The sequence below is a fragment of the Adelges cooleyi genome, unplaced genomic scaffold (assembly GCF_023614345.1).
Source record: "Adelges cooleyi isolate 19-005CV unplaced genomic scaffold, UGA_ACOO_1.1 ACOO_flye_CR_arks_rails_tigmint_CR_PRNA_376, whole genome shotgun sequence".
Classification (NCBI taxonomy): domain Eukaryota; kingdom Metazoa; phylum Arthropoda; class Insecta; order Hemiptera; family Adelgidae; genus Adelges; species Adelges cooleyi.
The window spans coordinates 6,233,922-6,257,074 of NW_026096053.1; the positions used below are offsets into that span (position 1 = coordinate 6,233,922).

General features: G+C 29.3%; 2 protein-coding genes and 1 long non-coding RNA gene across 4 annotated transcripts; 1 reads left to right on the forward strand and 2 right to left on the reverse strand.

The window, feature by feature from the left end:
• Positions 1-2,619: 2,619 nt before the first annotated feature.
• Positions 2,620-4,213, reverse strand: LOC126840760 (uncharacterized). Its single transcript, XR_007686092.1, has 4 exons — positions 4,072-4,213; positions 3,708-3,812; positions 3,511-3,602; positions 2,620-3,048 (listed from the first exon to the last, which is right to left on the reverse strand). It is a non-coding gene; the product is annotated as an uncharacterized LOC126840760 (long non-coding RNA).
• A 1,429-nt stretch (positions 4,214-5,642) lies between these two features.
• On the forward strand, positions 5,643-13,918 carry LOC126840396 (zinc finger protein 808-like). Of its 2 annotated transcripts, none has more exons than XM_050576085.1 (6): positions 5,643-6,215; positions 7,756-7,830; positions 7,913-7,972; positions 8,290-8,637; positions 9,571-9,639; positions 10,124-13,918. In XM_050576085.1, exons 2-6 carry the CDS (start codon positions 7,828-7,830, stop codon positions 13,529-13,531), a joined length of 3,888 nt encoding a protein of 1,295 aa, XP_050432042.1. In that variant the 5' UTR covers positions 5,643-6,215; positions 7,756-7,827; the 3' UTR covers positions 13,532-13,918. The 2 variants fall into 2 exon arrangements, with proteins under 2 accessions (XP_050432042.1, XP_050432043.1); XM_050576086.1 differs by lacking the exon at positions 5,643-6,215 and adding an exon at positions 6,706-6,724.
• Positions 13,919-15,039: 1,121 nt separating this feature from the next.
• On the reverse strand, positions 15,040-21,168 carry LOC126841042 (UV excision repair protein RAD23 homolog B). Its single transcript, XM_050577258.1, has 7 exons — positions 20,871-21,168; positions 18,438-18,516; positions 18,145-18,304; positions 17,161-17,311; positions 16,935-17,064; positions 15,553-15,887; positions 15,040-15,474 (listed from the first exon to the last, which is right to left on the reverse strand). The coding sequence occupies exons 1-7, from the start codon at positions 20,934-20,936 to the stop codon at positions 15,364-15,366; spliced, it is 1,032 nt and encodes a 343-aa protein (XP_050433215.1). The 5' UTR covers positions 20,937-21,168; the 3' UTR covers positions 15,040-15,363.
• Between the last annotated feature and the right edge of the window lie 1,985 nt (positions 21,169-23,153).

The window sequence follows — 23,153 nt, forward strand, 5'->3', positions numbered from 1 at the left end:
TACTGAATTTAAAAAAAAAAGGAAAATTAACTAAATAGTATCCCGTACCATACAAATTATATATTTTTAATAATTAAATAATTAATAACGAATTATCAAAAATAGTATTCAATACCAAATAACGTATTTTAAATGTCTGTATTAAAATACCTTGCAGGACTGAATGTTATTTATAATCTATTAGTAGGTTTTTAAAATAATTATCATTCACTTCATATTTTACAGAAATTAGTTTATATTGAGCTACTCTGGGTATATATTTTTATTAAAGAAACCAAACTAAACAATATGAATTTTTTCAGTAAAAGTTATTCTTATGATTTAAAAATATGATTCAATTTTTGGTCAATATAAATTTGCAAATTTACAATTATCTCTTGATTTGAAAATATCCATATTTGTTAGAAGATTGCATAGCCCATATTTTATTAATCTATGTACTTTTTCATTAAAATGGCCATTTACTTAGCGATAACCAAGTCTCTACGATGAACTTAAAGTTTTAATACCACACAAAAACTGTTTACATTCCATTTATTAAGAAATGTATACTTTTCTTATATTATAAAAATTAAAAATAGAAATAATACATATTATAAAATAAATAGATACAATTGCAAGTTTCAGCATCTCATCATATTTATTTATCTCTTATCTCGTTCTCATCGAAATCTGCTATTAAAGTTTAATACAAAAAAGTTTAATAAATTATAATATGACTGATTTAAGTATGTTAATATATACTTAAGATTGGTCAAGTTGTGAAAATTTAAATGATATAGACGTAGCTATGGACATATTTAATGGGAAAATTAATGAGGCTATTTCCAATTCCACTAATATGTATATAATAAAATTATCAAATCAGAAATTAAAAGGTTGGATATCATGTGTTTCATGAATTATGATTCATATAAGATATAACTGCGTTACTATTAAAAAGAAAATAGTTATATACCTTGATTCATTGATAACTGACGACTTAAATGAAAATATCAAAAATATTGAATATGTTATAAAACTATTCAATTATTATCAAGACATTATTTAAATATATTTATAGTTATTAGACAATAGCAGGTATTGTTAACCCTTCACTGCATAATGTTCCATATATGGAACAATAATTGTATTTATTGTTTATATCTGCTTATGCTATACATCTTTGTATGCACAATGTTCCATAATATTCCAAATTTTTTAATTAGCGTTTTCCATGAAACCAAAACTCAAAAAAAAAATGTTTTAATTTTTTAATGTAGTATTAAGTACATTTATAGCATATGGTTAATAAAAAAATGTATGCAGTGAAGGGTTAAACTTACTAAGGCTAATTTATTATTTATTTGTAGAATCTATAATTATTAACTGTATTATACTCTGCATATAAATAAAGATAACGGACTGGACTTTATAACACAATTTATATCGAACACATCATTGTATACTCAAACAAAGAGAGTATTCAATATGTTAAACATCCTTCATTTGAACGCATTATATAAAATCACTTAATACAGTACACACATACAAATCACTCGCTATCGAGAGTAAACGTGTCTATGAGAACAGTTTTAGAAAAAAATACATTTGGTTTACTTTTACTTTATTGTGTCAAAAACTACATTTAAAAACAAATGCATTTCTATATAATAAAATTATAAAAAAATATGTATAATATACTAAATAAGCTTTGAATCTTTTATCATAATTAAATATTATTTAATATAAAATTATCAAAAAAGTAAGTGGTTAATAAAACATGTTTTCAGTTGTAAAATAACACAAACAAAAATGTTTTGAAAAATAATTTTACCTTATTGAAATTATTATGAGAGAAAATTAGTGAATCACACTGTATAATTAAGCTAACCAAGAAAAAACAACTTTTATTTCTAAAAAACAATATAGACTTCCTGTCTAACAGGCTACCTATAATAACACAGTATACATTTCAGACCAATTTTATAATTTATAAAGTTTGATAAGTCATTTTAAATAAACAATAAATAGTAATAATAGAAATAATAAATGTAATAGTTTAAGACACATAAAATAATCTGGTAAATAGTATAACATATGTAGAAATATTCAATTGTTTAATACATAATATATTAATCAGTGAATTGACATTGATTAAAATAAAACAATTTTTTATGATACTTAAGTAAAGATATTTTTTAATTAAAAAAAGTATATTTTATAAACTAAACATCAAAATTTACAAATGTATAATTACTTGTTTTAGCAAAAAAAATTGTACCGTTTTTTTTTTATCTAGGTATTCAAAATTTTTTCCTAACAACATCGACATAATTTCACAACAGTTTACAAATTTTCAATCTTTCAGTTAGGTCAAGATATTTTTACAATAAATTAATATTTTAATGTTATTAAGGTAAGTAAATATTAATAAATAAGTAAATACAGAAACTATATTTATAATTAGTTTGGTAGGCTAATAATTATGTTTGTCAAAATTGTAATAGTAATATACTGTTAGTATCTTTAAACTAATACAGTTTTAAATCTAGAATATTATAAGATACTAGTATTGACACTAGTGTAAAAATATTCAAACAATAATACAAGTATTCAAAAAAAAAATTTAAACAATCTTAATTTTGTTTTAATGTAGTTGAAAATTAAAAATATTTAGCCAAATGAGATATCAGTGTAGTGGTCATAAATACAGTACAGTTTATATGGACATTGAAGACAGGATAATAAGTTATTCAATAAATAATCAACTGAATTACACTTGATTAATAATAAATTATAATAAGACTTTTTTAAATAAAATTAAACAATATATAAAGAGATTGGAGATGATACTACAATGTCTAACAGCAGGTAAACAGAATTACTGGGTGGCGTTTATACTGTTAGTCTGATACAGAATATTCTTCCAGGGGTTTTGCACAAAATCCAATTAACGTCAACAACAAATATTCAAATATAGTGTCAAAAGTCAGTCTATGGATTACTACAGTGTCTATGGAGAAATATATGATATGTCCATTTAATCTTCCTCTGGTCACATTCTAGCTGAAAAAACAAAAAATGGTTAAATAATAATAATAATAATTATAATATAAAACCAATTTTAAATGATTTACTAATGTTATCGTTTGTTAATTGTGAAGTTAAAATTAAATATAATGAAAATTGATAATGACATTTGTTTATACCATTTAACTCAAATTATCTATCAGTAACACTTAGAAGAGTGATTTCATGAATAGACTATATTTGAGACCGGTATACATCAAGTGGACCTAGTTTGTTATCTCATACCAATGAAAGTGTAAGATCTACAAGTAAATGCAATTTTTCTTGTACAAAAACTAACAATGTTAGAAAATAGTAAATTAAATTATTAAAAAGAATGATAATTTACATTTGATTTCTTTTTTTTTAAATACCCTATATTAGGGTATTTTAGATTGATATTAAACTACTATTGTATCAATATTTTTATAAATACTACAAATTTAGAGTTTTTCTTACCTAGTCTATTTAGACAAATAATAAAACAATCTTTTCTTCCAGTTAGTGTCAATGGAGAACTGTTCAACCATCATCTTTGACTCATCTTATAACTGAAAGATATATTATTAATAAACAAGTTAAAAGTTGAAATGTTAATTATTAAAATAATAGAGATTAAATCAATTAAAACAATTTTACAAAAAATAACTCCATACCTGTTACCACACTTAATCAGACTAGAGATAGTTTCAGGAATCGAACCGCTCTAATGAATAAGCATACCGATAAGCTTTTTATGACTTCAGACAACTACCATCATACTGTAAAACATAATTTACTTGTATTCATAGTTTTATTTAAATAGAATGTAATAATATTGTCACACAAATTAGTACAATATAGTGTATGTCTGAACTTTGTCGCTAGGTACTATAATTGATAAATATATTATGTTATTCATATTAAATATTGCAAGTTTATATTATGTGAAAACAAGAGTTTTGAATTATGAATTAAAAAAGAATTCTAATAAAAATATTCATTTAATATTAATAAGAAACGAAAGTAAATTTTATTTACCAATAATTATCGTTGTCGTCATATGAACTAGTTGGTTTTTTGTCATTATAAATGTATCGTAAAAATGTGTACTATTTAAGAAAATATAATATATTTTAACACGGTTATTTTTTTTTATCATTTGAATTATTGCCGTTTAGTTCTAGAGATAACAGTTAACTCTGATAAACGTTAGTTATATTTTAGTTATTTTATATTTTGGTGTTTCTGGGTTGGTCACGCTGATAAAATAAAAATTGTGTTATCTTTTGGAAGAACTCTTATCATTTTTTGGAAGAACTGCCCCAAACACGGCCTACGATACATCGATAGTATCTACCAGTTGTAAATATCGATATTTGAATTTATCGATATATTTGGTCCATCCTTAACATTTATATACACCATAAAAACATAAATGTCGATATGCACAAAACGTACTTTTGTAATATTTTTTATTAGGCACATGATATTACTTCATACTTTTGCTAATGTTTTGTAAAAATACTAAATTTCAATAACTAAATGTCTAAATAAATAAACATTTAAATTTTAAACAGATAAATGAAAAAATCGTTCACTATAATTGTCACGCGTATTACAAAAATCCAAAAATTATACTTGTAAATTAAAAATAAAAAAAAATATTTTTTTATGTATTGAATTTTGCCCCAATAAGGTACATATTTATTTCACTGAAATAAATATTAAGTACCCGCATGCAGCATGTACCTAATTAAATATGATTGCTTTAATAATTATTTCAAAAGTAAATAGGCAATGAAAGATATTTCTTTTAATAATAGCCTTAAATATAATATTAAGACAAACATAAATAAATAGTAAAGATATAAAATCTACTTGAACCCTAAACCATAAAAATTATACACTTCTTGCGTACACGTGTTACGACAACGATGTTGTCATCTTCAGCGCTAACAACAGACTGAGACCGATTACGGATAAATAAATAATTTGTTTTTCAGTGCAAAACAAGTTTTGTACAATATTGTTCTTCCAAACATTCTCAAATTGTACGTTAACTGAATTTTCGACGAATCATAAACCTAATAAACAGAAAACAACATTTTAAAATAAGAGAATTCATTTTTGTTTGATTGATAGACGACACAAATCGGTTAGCTAAAGTAATCGTATAAATTATGTTATTATATCGATACAAGGAAAATATATACATTTTAATCTGATTAGTATTTTGGGAGGACACAATTATATTTTCTGTATGCTGACATAGATATTTTGCTGTTTCTTTGAACTTGAGAATATAATATTATAGATTTAGATTTACCTATGCGGACAAGCGTCCTAAAATTTTAAATGTTTTACCAAAGAGTAATGAGTATACTACATAAACTATAGTAACTATACATACAAAACAAGTGACAGATTTGTGCTTCTTTTTTGTGGGGGACTATGAATCGTGAAAATACATTTTTTGTTTCATGTAGTGCAATTCAAACAAAAGTGGTAAAGCGGTTGGCTACTCTGGAAACGGCCAGTAGCGCCTCGCCGCCATGCGATCACGTCCCGCGGAGCGAGGTATGTGCTTTGGTTGGTATGAACACCAATGGTTCTCGTCTGCCCTGCCGACCGTATCGTAGAATCGTGGTTTCGTTTACAGTATTATAACGAAATGTGAATGGGGGAAAACGGTAGTGGACACTAGTAATATGCCAATGTCATTTGGTTTCGCAACTTCTCGAACTTTTTTTGGATCGAATTTTCGGTGATTCGCGCCGAATAGTTGACGCCGACTTAAGTGCCGTCGGATTGCGCCCTGAACCGTGGACGTACGCTCCTGCCGTCGGAGCGCCTTGGCCGCAGCCAGTCATAGTCGCGCGCCGGATATCCACTTGCCGCGGGTGTACTTCTGCGATTGCCCCTTTTTGCCGACTACGTTAATCCGCTGTCCCTGTCCACCATCTCGGTGGCCGACGACGCCATAGCCGGATATCCACACGGTCGTGCAAATGGCCGACTTTGGACGTGGGCCAGTTATGTAAGGGGCCCCGATAGTGACGACACTGCGCCACCTTCCCGCCCGCGCCCGTCTCTGTGCCGCATTGCTCCGTCACTCACGGCTGCGACTTTGGACACCTCGCAGCGACATCGCCCAGAACGGACCTATGCACGCGCTTGCCAAGGTAAGACCTATTGTTTTTTTTTTATTCGGTTATCGCGATTGGGTAGTCCAGGGTAGTTTTTCCCGTGGGTCTTTTCTATAAGTCTTAAGTGCAAGGAGACGGCATTGATGGACGTGACGAGTGTGTTTTTCAAATCCGCCTGAAGGTGACCTAAATCGTCGCGGTCGAGATGTGGCGTAAACGGTACAAGTGGCACGGCGTTGGCGGCCACCAGTGGCGGTTGGAGGAGTGTGGTTTGGCAATATGGACGACGGCCGTCGGTATGCGGTCGGCAATTTCGGTTTATAGATACGCGTTGAGTTCGTGTTGCTGCGGACACTAATAATTATACGCGTGAGGAATTACCATGCACCTGTCGTCGGCATCGGGCTTTTGGTGTAGGGGGCTTGGCCAGTTTCGCATAGCGGACGTGCACGGAACGAACGTGGGCACCTTGACGACCTGGTCATCCGTCGCATTTTCGTCGAAACTATTATTTCGTGTTCGCGTGCAAATTTATTGATATAGATGTAATATTTCTAAAAAATCATTTTCTTTTGTTATCATTTTTGTTCCGATGATAAGATAACATCTAGGCTTACCAAAATTTGAATTTTCATTTTTATCTCGCCCGAAGTCGTTTTAGAGGGAAATTACATATTTGAATTATTATTATTCTGCCGTAACTAATTGCCAATGATTTGTGTATTATCATTTTTAACAACTCTATATCATAATAATATTTTGGTTAACATATTTCGTATGTTAGTTTACACTCAGTAGGAAGTCTAATAAAACAAAAAAATGTATATACATTTTCGTAAGATAATAAGTGATTAATTAAAAAAATATACAAACTCTTAATCTTACAATATCAAAGTAAAAATAAATTAACTTTTGTGTTTATAAACTAAAATATATAATTCATATAAGAAACAAATTTGCTTAATCAGACATCCTGTTTTGTTATCAAATTAGAATGTTTTTTATGTTGATCACAAATATAAAATCCAAAATGTACAAACTACTAGTTACTAGTTAAAAAATATAAGCTACTTAAATTTAAACGAAATTTGAAAATTATAATTTTCGTAATAATAATTTGTATTTATTTAATAGAATTATTTATTGATTTATATTATTATTATAAAAATAAAAGTGTTTAAAGTGAAATATGTATTGAAAAACTACCACAAATCGAAAAAACATGTCATGTTCATTATGTTTTGTAAAAAATTGGATCTATATCCAACAATGCATGTTTTAACTAGAGGGCCCCGCTGTTATATCTCGCACAGTACCTACACTCACATTCTTGCGCAATATTAATTCCCAAAGTTCAAGGATCTATTACTTTTGAACAAGAAGTCTCCATGGAATTCTGACTTCCATTTTGTAATCAGCATAAAAATAAAAGTTATTTTAATAATTGATATTATTTTTTTTTTATAATAAGTTAAAGTACTTCTCTCTAGGAATTAATTCCTAGAAATAACAAAAGTTAGACAAAATAAAAAGAATTATAATATCTTTCTAATTTAACTTTTTTTTTTCTTTATAGAAAGTATTGGAAATTCAACTATTCATTTAACATGTGTGTTGGAGAAATATTACTCTTAACTTTAGTGTAACTATGGTAATTTAAAAACATAATTATTTATAAATTTATTATATTCATTCAATTTGTAATTTATAATAATCAATATTTTGTTTTACAGGAACCTAATCAATCTATGCAAAATAACAGAATGTCTCGACTACATCACATCCAACCTGAAGTATGGTTTCTTTAAATAAGGCTAAAATTAAAATACTTAAAGAAAATATATATCTATAGATAGAATTATCATTTTCAAGCAAGACACAATTAATTATTCCTATAAAATGAAATGTATCAATATACTCAATATTTTTACTCTGAGCATGCGCAAAATAGGCAACTAATTAATTTTTTAATTTTTCTTTTTAAGTGTCATACACTAACGACTCATGTTGGTCCCATATTTAGAAAAAAAAATGTTTATGTCTGATATATACATATTGCTTTTACATGCATTATACAAAATAAACGACCAAGTTATTTATTTTTCCTTAGGTTTCGATCTTTGCAGTTTCACCTAATCCTCCAGCTAACAAACCAAAGAAAATCAAAAGCGATCCTCCGCCTCTGAAACCTGCAACATGGCCAACCAAACCAGTTGGATGCAAACCTGTTGCGTCCATGCAATTGCAACAGTTTTTAAAATCTCAACGTCAAAATCACAAACAGCCTACACAAAGACTACCTCCACCATTGAATAAAATGCAATATTTTGCAAACGATAGCCGCACAGAGTATCAAAAACAACAACAACAAATGCATCAGAAACTCATGCAACAACGTATGATTTCCAACAATAATAGCCACCGCGAACATTCGCCAAATCCACTGGATTTTCTTGAGGTAAATATATAACATTCTAGAATTATATAACATACTATTTTAAGAAAAATAGTTCATTTCATTTTTACCTTAAAAAAACACACCTTTAAACCCCTGCTCTAAGCGAAAAATTGAAATTAATACATTTTAGTGGCTGCTGCATAATAACAAGTTTTCAAGTGTTCCATTGTTATGGCTATTTACTCTCTTGAGGTTAAACAAAAGTGCACTGTTTTATTAAGAAAAATTGTGTATGCTATTGTTCAAAAGAGAATAATGATTGTTAGCCCAATACTATATCATACTGTGTCTACCCATTTTTTGGTTACATTTGATGTTTATTGATCAAGTAGAGTTTGAATTGTACAATTTTGCAATTTGTCTTAGGAAAATGTTCTTATGAAAATGTATAAACTATTATTTTATATATTATAAATTGCAACAACAATTGTATCTCCAACATTTTTGTTGTGTAAATTATCCATTTAATTAATAAAAGCCAGTACAGTGGGGATAGAGAGATCATATTTAGATGGGGAGGGTCTCAGGAATCAGATTTACAGTAATTCTTATAATTGAAAATGATAAAATAATTTTCGATGCAAATCTGCAGATAGTAGCAGTACAAATATTGATAAAAGCATTGTAATAACAATAATTAAATAATGTGTTTAAAATTGTATTTTTAGAATTAGGGTGCGTACTATTAAGGTTCAATGTATGCCAGTAATAATAATTTGTTATCTATTGTTTCTGTTGCTTTATTCTCAATTTACTAGAATCTAAGTGTAATCCCCCCCTTTTTTTTTCTTTTCCTCAATAAAAAATTATTGATTGCAGGTTTTTGAGAAAATTTTATATTTTATAGTCCCATTCTAGATCTATTCTCAGTCTAATTTTCAGACCTTAATTATACTTCAATATTAACAATTATGAATGATTTTTTGTTTTTAGATTGGAGTGCATGCCGGTACTGGTGTTATTAATAATATTGCAAAAGATAATAGACCTAAAAAAGTAGAGGTAAAATAATTATAAAGTTATTAAACAATTACACATCAGACACTTAAACAGAACATTTATTTATTTGTAAAACATTTTAAATAAATTACTATTTGTTTTGGATAGAAAAAATATGTGTAAAAGCCATTATTACACAATTAAAAAAAAAAAAAGGATGATTATGCAGACCATGAAACGTCCGCATTCTGGTTATGTGTCTGTTTTTAATGTTAACTATAGTTTTATAATTATGGTTCTTTTTTTAACCAACGGAATAAGAAATTGTAAAAAAATGATAACAAAAAAATGTATTTATATATTATTTTTCTTTTGAATTTCAACAATAAAAAAAACATTGATTTAAAGCTTTTATAACTAGCTTTTATAACTTTTAGTCTTTTTTTCTTAAACCATTAAAATGGTTTTTTTGTTATCAATCTCTATAAGCTGGTGGTCTTAGTTTTTATATATGTTTTGAATAATTTACACAAAAACATTTTTTTAGGGAAAAAGTGCACCCCAACCGGATTCTAGTAGCCGCCGAAAAAACGCCAATCCAAGAAAAGTAGCACGAGAAAATGAACTTGAAACGCCAGGACCCAGTGATAATGCCGTCATATCTCCAATTAAACCAGAAAATCTTCGACAGTCTTGCTTGTTATGTGAACGGAATTTTACCAACAAATTTGATTTAAGTCAACATATATCAGAGGTGCATGGAATCGAGCCTTCGGATTTACATCAGTTAAATGGAAACATTGGCGGCGAAGACGAAGAACTGGCCGAAAGTATGATGGAAGCGGAACTTGTGTTCTTTTGTGAAGTGTGTACAAGAGAGTTTCAAGACAAAGCTAGTTTATGGTTGCATATGGTCAGAGGTCATAAACAAGAAGCTGCAGTTACATGTGGAGTTTGTATGAAAATTTGCAACGACAGCAAGTCTCTAATGGAGCACGTCAACACCGAACATCCAAAATCTAGCGACACTGCTGATTCTGTACAACGTAGATATAGATGTCAAGTTTGTGCTCGGCAACATGATACTAAAAAGAAAATGATGAGACACGTCGTCATCCATACAGTGTATGACAATGAAGGTCAAATAATTGATCCTGAAAAATTGATCATAATCAACAATAATTTTCATCCTACCAAAGCTACAAATTATGAACATTATACTATTAGCTGTCAAGTGTGTCACAAAGTATTCCCTAGTGAAGAGAAATTGCTTAGACACATGTCTTCCGTTCATCTGATGACTGGCTGTGACGACATGATAACCACGACGTCTGGCACAGCATCTGCTAATACTTCTCAAAGTAGTTTTCTTAATCGTTGCGAGTTGTGTGGTGATTCGTGTGGTTCTCGGACTGAAAAATGGTGGCACGTCCTCAAAGAACATGGTTCTAATGAAACCCTTATATGCCCTAAGCCAAATTGTAAAAAACTGTTTGTCTCGCCAGCATTGCAAATCGAACACCAATCACATCACGAAACACAAGGCGATTGCCCTAATACTTGTGAGGTGTGTGGACGTTTGTGGCCGAACCGAAATGATTTTTACAAACACATAATGGCTGTACACGCCGAAGTGATGCCTCTGTTGTGTGGTTTGTGTTTAAAAGTACACTTAGACGTACCCAAACTTAGAGAACACATCAAAGAAAAACACGAACCTTTAGTTTCAAAAGAAAATGCTATATATTGTGACATTTGTGGACGGACGTATACAAAATGGTCGAAAATGATGCGACACCGAGCAATTCATAATGTTGAAGACCAAGTATCTCATTTTGTCACTGATCAATTGACCGAGGTAAACTTAAAGTGCACGTTATGTCCAGATACAGAATTTAAAACTGTCGAAGAAATTTCAGAACACCGTAAAAACGATCACCAGTTACACGTGTGTGATCTCTGTTCAAAATATTATAGTGGCAACAACCATTTATGGAAACATGTAAGTAGGCAACACAAAGGTCATCCAGATGTTACTTGCAGTTTATGTGCTCGTACGTCAGCTTCAAGAGTCCATCTCAAAAGACATATGATGAAATATCATTCGGACCCTGTTGATCAGCTCATCGACAAGTCTAATAATAGTAATTGTGCCGTAGCAAGTATTATACATCAGTGTATTAGATGTGATAAAGTGTTTAGGATTAGAAGTTTATTGAAAAAACATCTAAAATATTGTAAAGGCAAGCGAGATTCAATGATACCTAAAGAGAAAGGCGATTATCCTTGTTCCAAATGTAGTAAGACATTTGAATATCAAGCATATTTGAACAGACATCTTCGACACAGCCATTTAGTCCAATATTGTGAATTGTGTTCCGAAGACAAAACTGGTGAACATTTTGACAGTAAAATGTTGTTGCTGGATCACATTAGGCAAAAACACGGAAACAATCCAGAATTGACTTGTGATATCGATGGCTGTAACAAAGTGATGAGAACGAAAGCAGATTGTCAAAAACATAAACGTGACCATGTTCGCCGAGTGTTTTCATACGTCTGTGAATTCTGTGGCGATATGCATTCAAATAAAAAAACTTACAGAAAACATTTACGGCAACGTCACAAAGGAAACACTCAGTATTTGTGTGGTGTTTGTATGGAAGTGTGTGTTGACAGTGATGGTCTTACGAAACACTTACGCGAATCCCATCCACAAACATTCACAAAACCAAATACATGTCAAATTTGTGGTAAGATTTTCTCTGTGGCCAGCAAAGTTGGTGAACATATCGACAAAATACATGGAAAAAACTTGAAGCCTTGTAAAATTTGTTGGAAAGTATTTAATGATTTAGATGTTCTGAAAGACCATGTAGAAAATCATCCTGCAAAAGAAGACTCTCCTAAAGCTACTCCGGTTAAAAAAGTAATTGACCCTAAGCCTAAGGCACCAAAGCTTTATGGTCTTCCAAAGGAACTAGCGGAACTTGGATTCAGTGAGGAGCAACAAGAGAGTCTTAAAAGAGATATAGATGATGTTACTTCAGATATTAACACAAAGAGACTGAGAAAACTCCACTCGTGTACAGTTTGTTACAAAAGTTTTCGATTTGAAACCGACTTATTCGATCACAGAAGAGAAGAACATTCAATTATTGATGATAATTATGTGGAAGAGGAAACTGAGCGCAGTAGAGATGCACCTGCACTACCAAAAGGCAAAAAGACTATTTGTACAATATGTAGGAAAGAATGGTTAAGTTTAAAACACTTTTGGCAGCATTTGATTCGAGCTCATCGTCCTCAAGCTGCGTTTGTTTGTGGAATTTGTTGCAGAATAACTTCGAGTTATAACAATTTGTCTTTACATTTGGATAACCATCATCAAAACGCTACAGTTGCCTCATTATTTTCTTGTGACATTTGTGGCCGTAATCATAATGCGTATTCTAAACTTAAAAAACATCGGCTTATTCATTCCAACGCACCAGAGATAACTGACAAATTTCATTGTGACGAATGCGAGATTGTGTTTAATACTCGTTCATTTGGAGAAAAACACGTTGCTACTCACGGTGCTGGTAGTAAGTTGTGTGATGGCAAAGATTTGTGTCAAGAAATGGATGAAGAAGTATTAGAAGATCAAACAGAAGAAGAAGAAGAAGACGTAGAAAACGACATTGAACAAAATCAAGAAAATGCCGCAGATGACGAGGACGACGATGATGATGAAGAGGCAGAACAAAATGAAGTTGATGATGACGACGAAGAAGAAAATGATCAGAGTGTTGAAGGCGAAGAGGACAATCAAAAGTATGATGACAATGTTGTCGCCTTGAATGCTGTAACTGAAGAAGACAATGATGACGAGGATGATGAAAACGAACCCTCTCCCATCATTCTCTTTGATCGTCGTGCTCTATTTCCTGCTACCATTAACATTGTTCCCTAACCCGTTTATTTTATGTAAACAAAAAAAAATGTTATGTTCTGTACAAAAAGTAACTAAGGAAGTCAATTTCGTTAAAAGAAAAGTATAAAAGACTGGAATACTGTCATTGGTTGGCATACATTATATGACCTATGATACCAAAATATAATTGTATATATACTTTTTTTAAATACATTTAATAGGATGGGTTTTTGTTTTGCACATTATAATTTAATACCATTAATAATTAAAAAATATTATTTATATATTTAACACCAAACAATTAAAATTATTGTTGTTTTGTAATTTTGTTATTTACTGTTGAAAAGGCACTTTAATACCTGTTATAATAATATATTTCTTTGTAAATATTTTCCAAATTTGACATATTGTGTAAAATTGTACAGCTACTAAAAAATAAGTGATCATTGTAAAAATTATTTCGTAAGTAACAATGTTTTTCAACAATATATAATGCTCGATTTTATAATCTGTGTGTAGTCAATTTGTCTTTAAGGTTTTTTATAATCTTTTTATTTGGATCAAAAACAAAATATAAATGTATTGAATTAGTTATTTTATGAAAATAAAACCTTACTTCTTTTTGCTACGTTTTCAGTTTTTTATTAAAATGATTTAGTCCAGTAAATAATTAATAATAAAATAGATTTCATTTATTGTTTGCAGACAACAATAAACCGGAGACAACATCTGAAGTAAAAATTTGTTTTATGAAGGAACTAGGAAGACTAGCAAAGAAACTATTTACTTATTGCAATTATTAATATATGTTTTTAATCAACATAAATAGTTAAAACATTAACATAAGACACTTTATTTTTCCAAAATAAAAGAAGAAACTTGCAGGTTTTCTCTTATTTTTAAAACATGTAAATTTTCCAATTTAACAGTCAAAAAGGCCAGTAGAGAATTCTCAATTTTAGGTAATGCATCTGTAGTCACATTTTTTATCAACTTTTAAAAAACCAAATAACACAATCATTAAGACATTTATTGGGTAAAAATGGTTTATATTTAATGATACAGACCACCTAAGTTTTTCACCAAAACGTTTTCCTGAAAGTAAAGATACCACTTTCATTTATAATAATTCCTGATACCGCTTTTACACATTCACACTTGTGATTCAACCATTCTCAAAAACAAGCGAAGCAAGGATGAGAACAGATTACACATTTGCTCTGGCATTCGTGCAAATGTATAGATACGGTATGAGGATCTGTGACCTCTTCGTCTTGTTGAAACTCAAAAAATAGACAAAGATGTTTTAACAAAAAAATTAAATACAATGGTGAGTAAAATATTTTAATTCTTTCGAGTTTTTTGGTTCTATGGTTATAGTTTTGAGGAAGTTAAATTTTTATAAACGAATCTAATAAAGGCTAATCACATAATATCTATAATAAAATACAATTAGGTTCAATATAATTATATTTACTAATGTGCTACACACAGGTAATTCTACTTTTACTGCTTAAAATTGCTGGAATAAAAAGAAACAAAATAAATATTCTGTAACATGTTCATTTTATTTATAATATTGGATTGTAAATATTAAACACTCTTCCAACATATATGATAATTTATGTGATTATATATGAAAAAAAAAACATTTATAATTATAAGAAAAGTTAAATTTAATTTCTGTCTTGAGAGAAAACAGAATAAAAAACACTTCAAAAGGAAAAGATCTTTTCCAATCTCTAAAATATTATAAATATTTTTCTTTCTTAAAGCAATATTTCAAAACAATTTATTAGAAATAAGGTTAACATATTTCTTTAGCTGTTACAATATATGCAGATTTCTTTCAGCCTTGGAGTCTTAAGTGATTAATCATCGGGTTCTTGAGTCAATAGTAAATTAGCGGCCATGTTTTCATTTTTTTCACAAGCAAAATATGCCTGCACCACTTGATGTTCTGGAAAGCCTAAGGCTTTTAACTATATATAATATATAAATATAAAAAAAAAATTAGATTAAATTTAACTTAAAAAATAATATTGAACAACAATACATACTCTATCAATGGCTTCTTTATCTTGTGTGGAAATTGCGACTTCATAACCGCCTGTTGGGCTTCTAGCAGCTGCTGCAGGGGCAGAAGAACTGGCAGACGCCCCTTCGGCCGGTTCGTTCAACATACGCACAAACGCTTCTTGGTTATTTGATATCATTTGTAATAGAGCTGGATTAGTTTGACCAATTTGTTGTAATACTGAATTTAATAATTCAGGATTTTGTTGAACAACCGTACGCATTTGTTGGAATGTTGGCTGGTTGCGCAGAAATGCCAATGGGTCATTTGGAGGTGTCGGTATACTTCCCTGGCTACTACCAGTCGAACTGCCAGTATCTAAAAAATCATTAACTTAGTTGTTCTTTAAAATATTCTTAAAGAGTTATATTTTTAAGCAATAGCTAAATTTATTTAGCTAACGGAAACTAGGGTAGTACCTCGCATGCTGGCAAGCTGTACGATAAGTATATAGACATAAGCGTGTGATTTTCATTGCACCACATGTTTATGTAACCGGAAAATGATCATGATGTACATGACTATGACTTTACATTATTTAACCACTAAAGACTCAAATTTTGTCTAACCTACAGACAATATAAAGAGGTGATGGTAAATGCGAAAACAGATTTAAATTTCTCATGAAGTTTGAGGTTGGTCTTATTATTTTTTTGATTCCTTTTTTTTATTATTAAATACGATAAACTAATGTTTGAAATTTTAACTTGAAAAATAACTTCCATCATGTACAAGTTCAATGCGAAAAAAAACCAATACGTTCTGGTTTTCATTTCAAACAAAATGTTAGTTTTTTTCTTCATTGCTCTCATCTGGTATATTAATTAATTTTGTTTATTTTATACTATTTACTGTGTTAGGGGTCATTTACTTGATTTTTATAGTTGTAAATTAAAAAATAAATAAAATATTAATAATGCAGATAAATGTTAAATGAAAGAAAAATAATTGTTCACGTTTATCAATAACATGAGTGTGTTCATTTTTTTATTTAACAAACAAATTCACAAAAATAGATTGCTTCACTGATGAATAAGAAATTAAAGACTGCAATTAACTTTTAAAACTAAATTTGAAAAGCGTTAAAATTAGAAACTAACTGAAGTGAAATCACAAGTACTCTTTATGGCAAATTCAAATTTGTCTTTGTATTTCTTTCAGGTTTACTAGGTCGGTCGGTAATAAGATTGACAAACAATTTTTTTTGTGTGTTAGAGTGTTTTGCTTAAAAAATTCTACTGCTTTCATTCTCTAGACAGTTTTATCAAAATTAAGAAAACAATCTCTTAATTTTAGTTTTAATAATTATGAAATTTATACTATGTTTACAACAATGAGGAAATAACATAGATTAGTTTATTTTACCTTCATTAAGCAGATTGCTCATAGACTGGTTAATAGCCGGATCAGCTTGCAAGTCTTCAGGAATTCCAGTAATAAGGTACTCCACAGCTCTATCAGGGTTATTAAAACTGGCTCTTAGTGCAACTTCAACCTAAAAATGTATTAATACAATTTTTTTTTTCAGATATATTATTTATTTCAACGTTTTGTAGTGTGTACTACAATTTACAAAACTGTGTAATTTTACCTGTGTCCTTTCATAACCCATATCCATGATGTTTTGAACAATTTTTTCATATTCATCCCCTGAAGCTGATTCCGTTACTGGTGCAGTAGGTGGAGCTGTGGCGTATGAGGTTTGTTGGTCATCAGGTTTACTTTCTGATTTGGCCGGAGTGCTAAAATTAAAATTGTAAATGCCTTAATAAAAGAAATATTCAAAACATTAATATATTTAATTCATAAGCCAGTAAAGTGGGGTTGGGGCATAGAGGGGACAAAGCTTATTGGGATAGGGGAATTCACTGGTATTCAATAATTATTTAAACGTTTTGATGCGAATCTGTAGATAGTAGCAAGAAGAATATCGATAAAATGACAATAATTGAATAATGTGCTTAAAGATGTATTTTTAGTATTAGGCTGCATAGAATTATGGTTCATTGTATGTCTATAATAATTTATTGCCATAGTTACCCATACATTATAATCAACAATACAATGAAAATATTTTCAAATACTTGTTGACTGTTGATTCACTCACACTTAGCAACCTAGAAATTGACTATGGTCAAGGGGTAATTTTTTTTTTGATTTTTCCTTAATAAAAACAAAAGTTTGACTTCAGATCTTGATAAAATTGCATATGATAGAGACCCAATACTAGACCTATTTTCAGCCTAGTTTTTAGACCTTAAGTCCTAAAACTTTAAATTTTAGAGGTATTTTTGAAGTGGAAAAGCTGATTTTTTTTTTAATTTTTAAAGTTGCTACATGAAGTAATTGATTCAGCGGTTAAAAAGAGGTTGTGTATACAGACATTAAAATAAAAATACATAGTTGTAAAAACAATACTTTCTAAGCTTCACATTGAAGCTAAAATAGTTAACAAATGTTTTAATATTTGAATAAAAATGGTTAGGCAGAATAATTAACATTAATTAGACTACTTAATGTTTGCAATTGTTGATTATCATTTAATACAATTAAATGTGACATAGTGAAAAAGTACCTCTCTTTTGGTTTCTCCAATGTTGATGTCGTTGGAGCAGTTGTCAATGGCTTATCAGTACTGGTAGTGGTTCCAGCAGCTTTGGATACCATAACGACAACAAATTTTTTTGAATCAATGTGACAATCGCTTATTTTAGAGTCATCACTGAGTATTTTTCCTATACAACCGAAAATATTTAAATAAGTAAGAATAATAATGTATGACATGATTTAATAATTAATACAAAATAAGATAATTTCAGTACTAAATAATTGTTGAATCATTTTCATGGTTAGACAAGCAAAATATACCTGCATAAATAAGTTTTTGATTTTCTGCCAAATACTCGCCACCTTTTTCCGATTGTAATTTTTCCTTCAAGTCTCTAACCTAAAATGATAAAATTCATAAATTGTATGATTTTAGTTTTACAAACAACAATGAAATATATATTAATGGTGACAGACTACAGTACAAAAGGGTCCAAGCGACATTTTTTGTTTAGGAGACTAAACAATTTTAGCAATTTTATTTTATATATATTTTTTTTTTCAAATAGCCATAACCTGAATAAAACCTAATATATTAAATTAATTAATATTGTATTTATTAAAAACCAATCTTAATATTGTCAATTAAAACCTATTTTTCGAGCAAAAAAAAACCTTGTTGTTTTTAATTTTTGTATAAATTAAAAAAGTTATATTACACCAATGTTAGACATAAACAAAAAGCCATATAAAAAGACTGATGGATAAGAACTTTATTCCTTAACTTTTACTCAAAGGGTTAAAAATTATTTTAGTTTGTATTTTGATCGCTGAAGAATACAATGCAAAAAAATTTGGTAAAAGAAAAAACTAAAAACCTTAGTATGAGAATACAGGTGATTGATTTAAATTTACAAAATTATTTAGGAGTGCTGAACTAAAAAAAATAATATGTAACATATTTTGATGTAGTTATTATTCTACTGCAAGAGCTAATTATTAAAAAAAAATGTCATTTTATAATAAATTGTTGAAAATAAGTGATGTTTTTAAGTAAAAAAAATTGTATGGGTCATTGAAATCATTTATGTACTATAACTGAATTATAGCAAAATCAGACTATTATTTTTATTACAACAACACACATTTTTCCCCTCCAATAATGTTGAGTGGAACAGCAAATTTTGTTATGACCACCTATTTAATTAAAAAAATGGAAATGGAAATGGAAATTGTTGTTGATTCGGTCCTTTCAATTAATGTTAAGTCAAGACTCTATGATAAAAATGAAAAGGACCTATTTCAAAGTTGTAACCATTAAACTAGGCTGTCAAAATTGTGATTGTACAGTGTAAAAATGACTTAAAATGAGCCATACATTTTTTTCACTAAAAAGTTGCACTGGTCCTTGACAAATTTCATGTAAAATTAAATTATTGGTATTGAAAAAGGAAAACTTCTCTTCATTTTAGCAAATGGTTAGGATCGGAAGTTCAAAGTGGGCTTGAAATGTTTTGTTTGTGAGAATTGGGAGCTGCATAACAGAAATTCGGACATCGTGCAAATAAAAACCACCCTAATATATGTTTTAATTAACACGTAATTTATTAATTATAAGTTGTTAACCTTCATGCGCTCGCGCCTCCTAAAGTTACACTGCCGCTCGCGAGGACGGCAATTTGGCCGTCCTTATTTTTTTATCATTTTCATGAGTTATTCTTTATTTAAGGTGAATGTTTCGAAATATTTAGAGTCAATTACCTCTAAGACAACATTGGAACATAAAAAATGTTGACCAAAAATGTTTATTTAAAAAATAATAGAAATATCCTTCATCCGCTCGCATGGACGGCAAATTGGCCGTCCTTTTAAATTTTCGAGAAAAATTTTCTTCAGAGCACCAAGGGAGTGGTAAAAGGTTCTTGTAATTTCTATTGACACTTGCCTTTCCTATATGCCTCCTTTTTCATAATATAAATCCAGATCGTAAGTATAAAAAATACAGGCAAAAATTCTCGTTTTCGCTCGCGTAGACGGCAAGTTGGCCGTCATACTGACACTACTGAGTTTGTGGCTCTACTGAACTGCTGGGGTGGACTGGTTTGACCAAATTCGATCATATTCTATCGGAGAGATGTATAACTAGAGAATACATACCCATTCTCACCGCTTCCTTGGTACTTTGGACAATAATATTTGCAAAAATTTATAAGAACGGCCAATTTGCCGTCCGCGCGAGCACATGAAGGTTAACAGAAAAATTAAAAATATACGAAAAAGTAAAAAGCTTTATACCTAATAAACAATTGAACACGGTCAGTGGTCAATTAAAAATTTAAGACAAATATTAAATCACAAATAGTAAAATGTAATATTAGGAGTAAATACATTTATCAATAATATCAAGTTTGAATAGTTAAAATGTGAATGTATAAGAAATAGTACTTAAGAGTTATTAAAAGTTATAAAGTATAAAAATCAAGAAAAATCTTAGCAACTTATAGCTATATTATATAATAAAGAAGATAATATTTAAAACCCTTAACCATAAAAATAATACACAATGCATATACGTATTTCAGCAACAATGTTGTCATCTTCAGCGCTAAGTCTACCGTTATGTTAGCGGTTTAGGATTTTTAAATATTAATTTCTTTATTATAAAAAATCGAAAAAAAATTTGAAATTTACTTAGTTAAAAATTCATAAAAGTAAATAATGTAAACAAAGTTTTAGTTAAAACACATTTATTACCGTTTTTCCGGGGTCGATTTCGAGTTTGAACGTTTGCTGTTGCAAATTTTTGAATGTGATAAGCATTGTTGTTGCTTTTAAAACAATTATTTGATTGTTTTTAAAGTTGTCAAAAACTGACGAATTCAAGTTAACAATATTGGTTGTAATGTATAATCGCAAAAGAAGCGACGTATTCTACCTTAAAATTATTCAATAAACTTATTTAAAAAAGTTATCAACATAAGTGACTTCGCAGCAACAGTACTCAACATCGATCACCGTGACTCATGATATAGCTAATACTTAATATCTCACTGTAAATTAGAGGCTAGCCTAGCTTTAAAAAAAAAAACTACTTTATAGTAGCATACTGCTGTTGTCTAGCTAAGAGGTACGTTGGTAACATAACCTTCTACAAATTGTATGGTGCGTCATGGAAAAAACAATTTATATTCTAAGATCTCCATGGATTCTTATACTCTTAGTTACATTAATTAAACAATAATTATAATCGCATTTCGCGTGACTGTTTAAAATATACATAAATGTAGCTAAACAAACCACGTATACGTTTCTTATTTCACGGTGAATGGTAATGTTTTAACCACCCATCGACTCAAGAATATAAATTAGTACCACAATGATATAACAAGGTATGTTTTTATTAGCTTATCAGTCGTACAAGTTTTGCTGGTGGCCACTGGACGAAACGAACAAATTTGTTTTCTTTTCTAAGGAATATTATTCAGTTATCATGATACTAACCAATTATTGGTCTCCGCTATTCTCTGATAACGAAAAAGGCGGAAAAAGTTTAGTTCCCAGTCGCCTTTTTTCAAATATATTTTTTTTTACGCTGAAAACTATGGTGCTCAGATTTTGGCTATGTCAGATATTACGATTAAAAGTTTTGTTTAGCAAACTATAGTTTTAGTGTATTTTTTTTCGTTCGTTGTTTTCCGCTATAATTCAAAACTCTTCGATACTTTCAAACCGGACAGTTTTAATAACGTTTTACAATTTTTTTTTTTAGTTTCGGGGTACAAGAGCGAGCGGCTAGTCCTGTCCAGGGATAGAGGCCCGGAAGGACGTTTTGTGAACATCACTATTGAAAAATAAACATATCATATTATACAACATGTTAAAATCTCAATTTTTTCACAAATAAGTAGTTGGAGCCAGTTTACTATACTAACAATGGATTATGTAATTATTTCTGACAAATTTGGTATTGAAAATTATTCATTTTTGGGTTTTCTTTCTCAGAACAATAATTTCATATTATGATGTTTATTGTAACAGTTTTTTTATATCATTTTAAGTATATGACGGACAATTTTTAATAGATAAAAATATAAAGCCCCTTTATAAGTTTCAAAAATAATATAATTTAAAAAATATTAAGTACAAAATAGCAGTACTTAATAACATTTGCAGAAATCGATAAATGTCAAATGATTATAACTATAAAGGCATATCTATTTTCAATTCTGAACGTCAGTAGTTCAATTACAAAAGAACAAATAATAACATAACCATAAATCGTTATATTAACCAATGAAAATAATATAAAATTAGAACATTTGACACACAAAAAAAGGAGAAAAAACTTTGTGGGCTAAATCTAAGCACAACAAATGTCTTTTTGAAACCTTCCTCTTAGTACACACTATAACAAGTCAGCAGCTTCATAATTTATTTTTAGTTTTATCTCTGGCCTATAAGTTATTTTTTATTAAAATTATACATACTATTTTTAGTACATAGTGTGCTTCTAGTATTAGCATGAATCTGATTTCAAAATTATAATTTATACTTAAATAAACAACAAGAATTTTCAATAAATTAAAATTAAAATTAAATCATTTAATTTTGTCTAAATACTTTTTTCGATATTATCTACTGTAAATGTATATTAAAATTACTTCCAAATTTATATTATCATATTACACTAGTGCCTAATTCCTGTCTTAAGTTAATAGAGGGTGCCAAACATTATTTTTTCTCAAATAATATTAACATAACTATAAAAAAATAATTAACAAATCATATAATAGCTAATAAATAATACATAGTAGGAATATAATTGAGGAGCTTCCGTGAGAAAGCACATAAGTCCCAAATAGACATTTTACAGATTGCATTTAATTGTTTAAAAGACAATTAATGTACTAAATATTATATTTTATTAACATCATAAAATGAATTATAAGCGTTGTGATAAAAATCCTTATACTACTCATTTAAGTATTTCACCATGAAGACCAAGTCCTTTTTCTTAGTCTCATTGATGATTCAGGG

Coding starts and splice junctions, on each gene's coding strand:
- LOC126841042 (XM_050577258.1), bottom strand. CDS start 20,936: ATGCTTATCACATTCAAAAATTTGCAACAGCAAACGTTCAAACTCGAA. Junction 17,312..18,144: donor TTGGAGAAACCAAAAGAGAG/GTACTTTTTCAC, acceptor TTTTAATTTTAG/CACTCCGGCCAAATCAGAAA. Junction 15,888..16,934: donor GAGCAATCTGCTTAATGAAG/GTAAAATAAACT, acceptor ATGATTTTTTAG/ATACTGGCAGTTCGACTGGT.
- LOC126840396 (XM_050576085.1), top strand. Junction 8,638..9,570: donor ATCCACTGGATTTTCTTGAG/GTAAATATATAA, acceptor TTTTGTTTTTAG/ATTGGAGTGCATGCCGGTAC. Junction 9,640..10,123: donor ATAGACCTAAAAAAGTAGAG/GTAAAATAATTA, acceptor ACATTTTTTTAG/GGAAAAAGTGCACCCCAACC.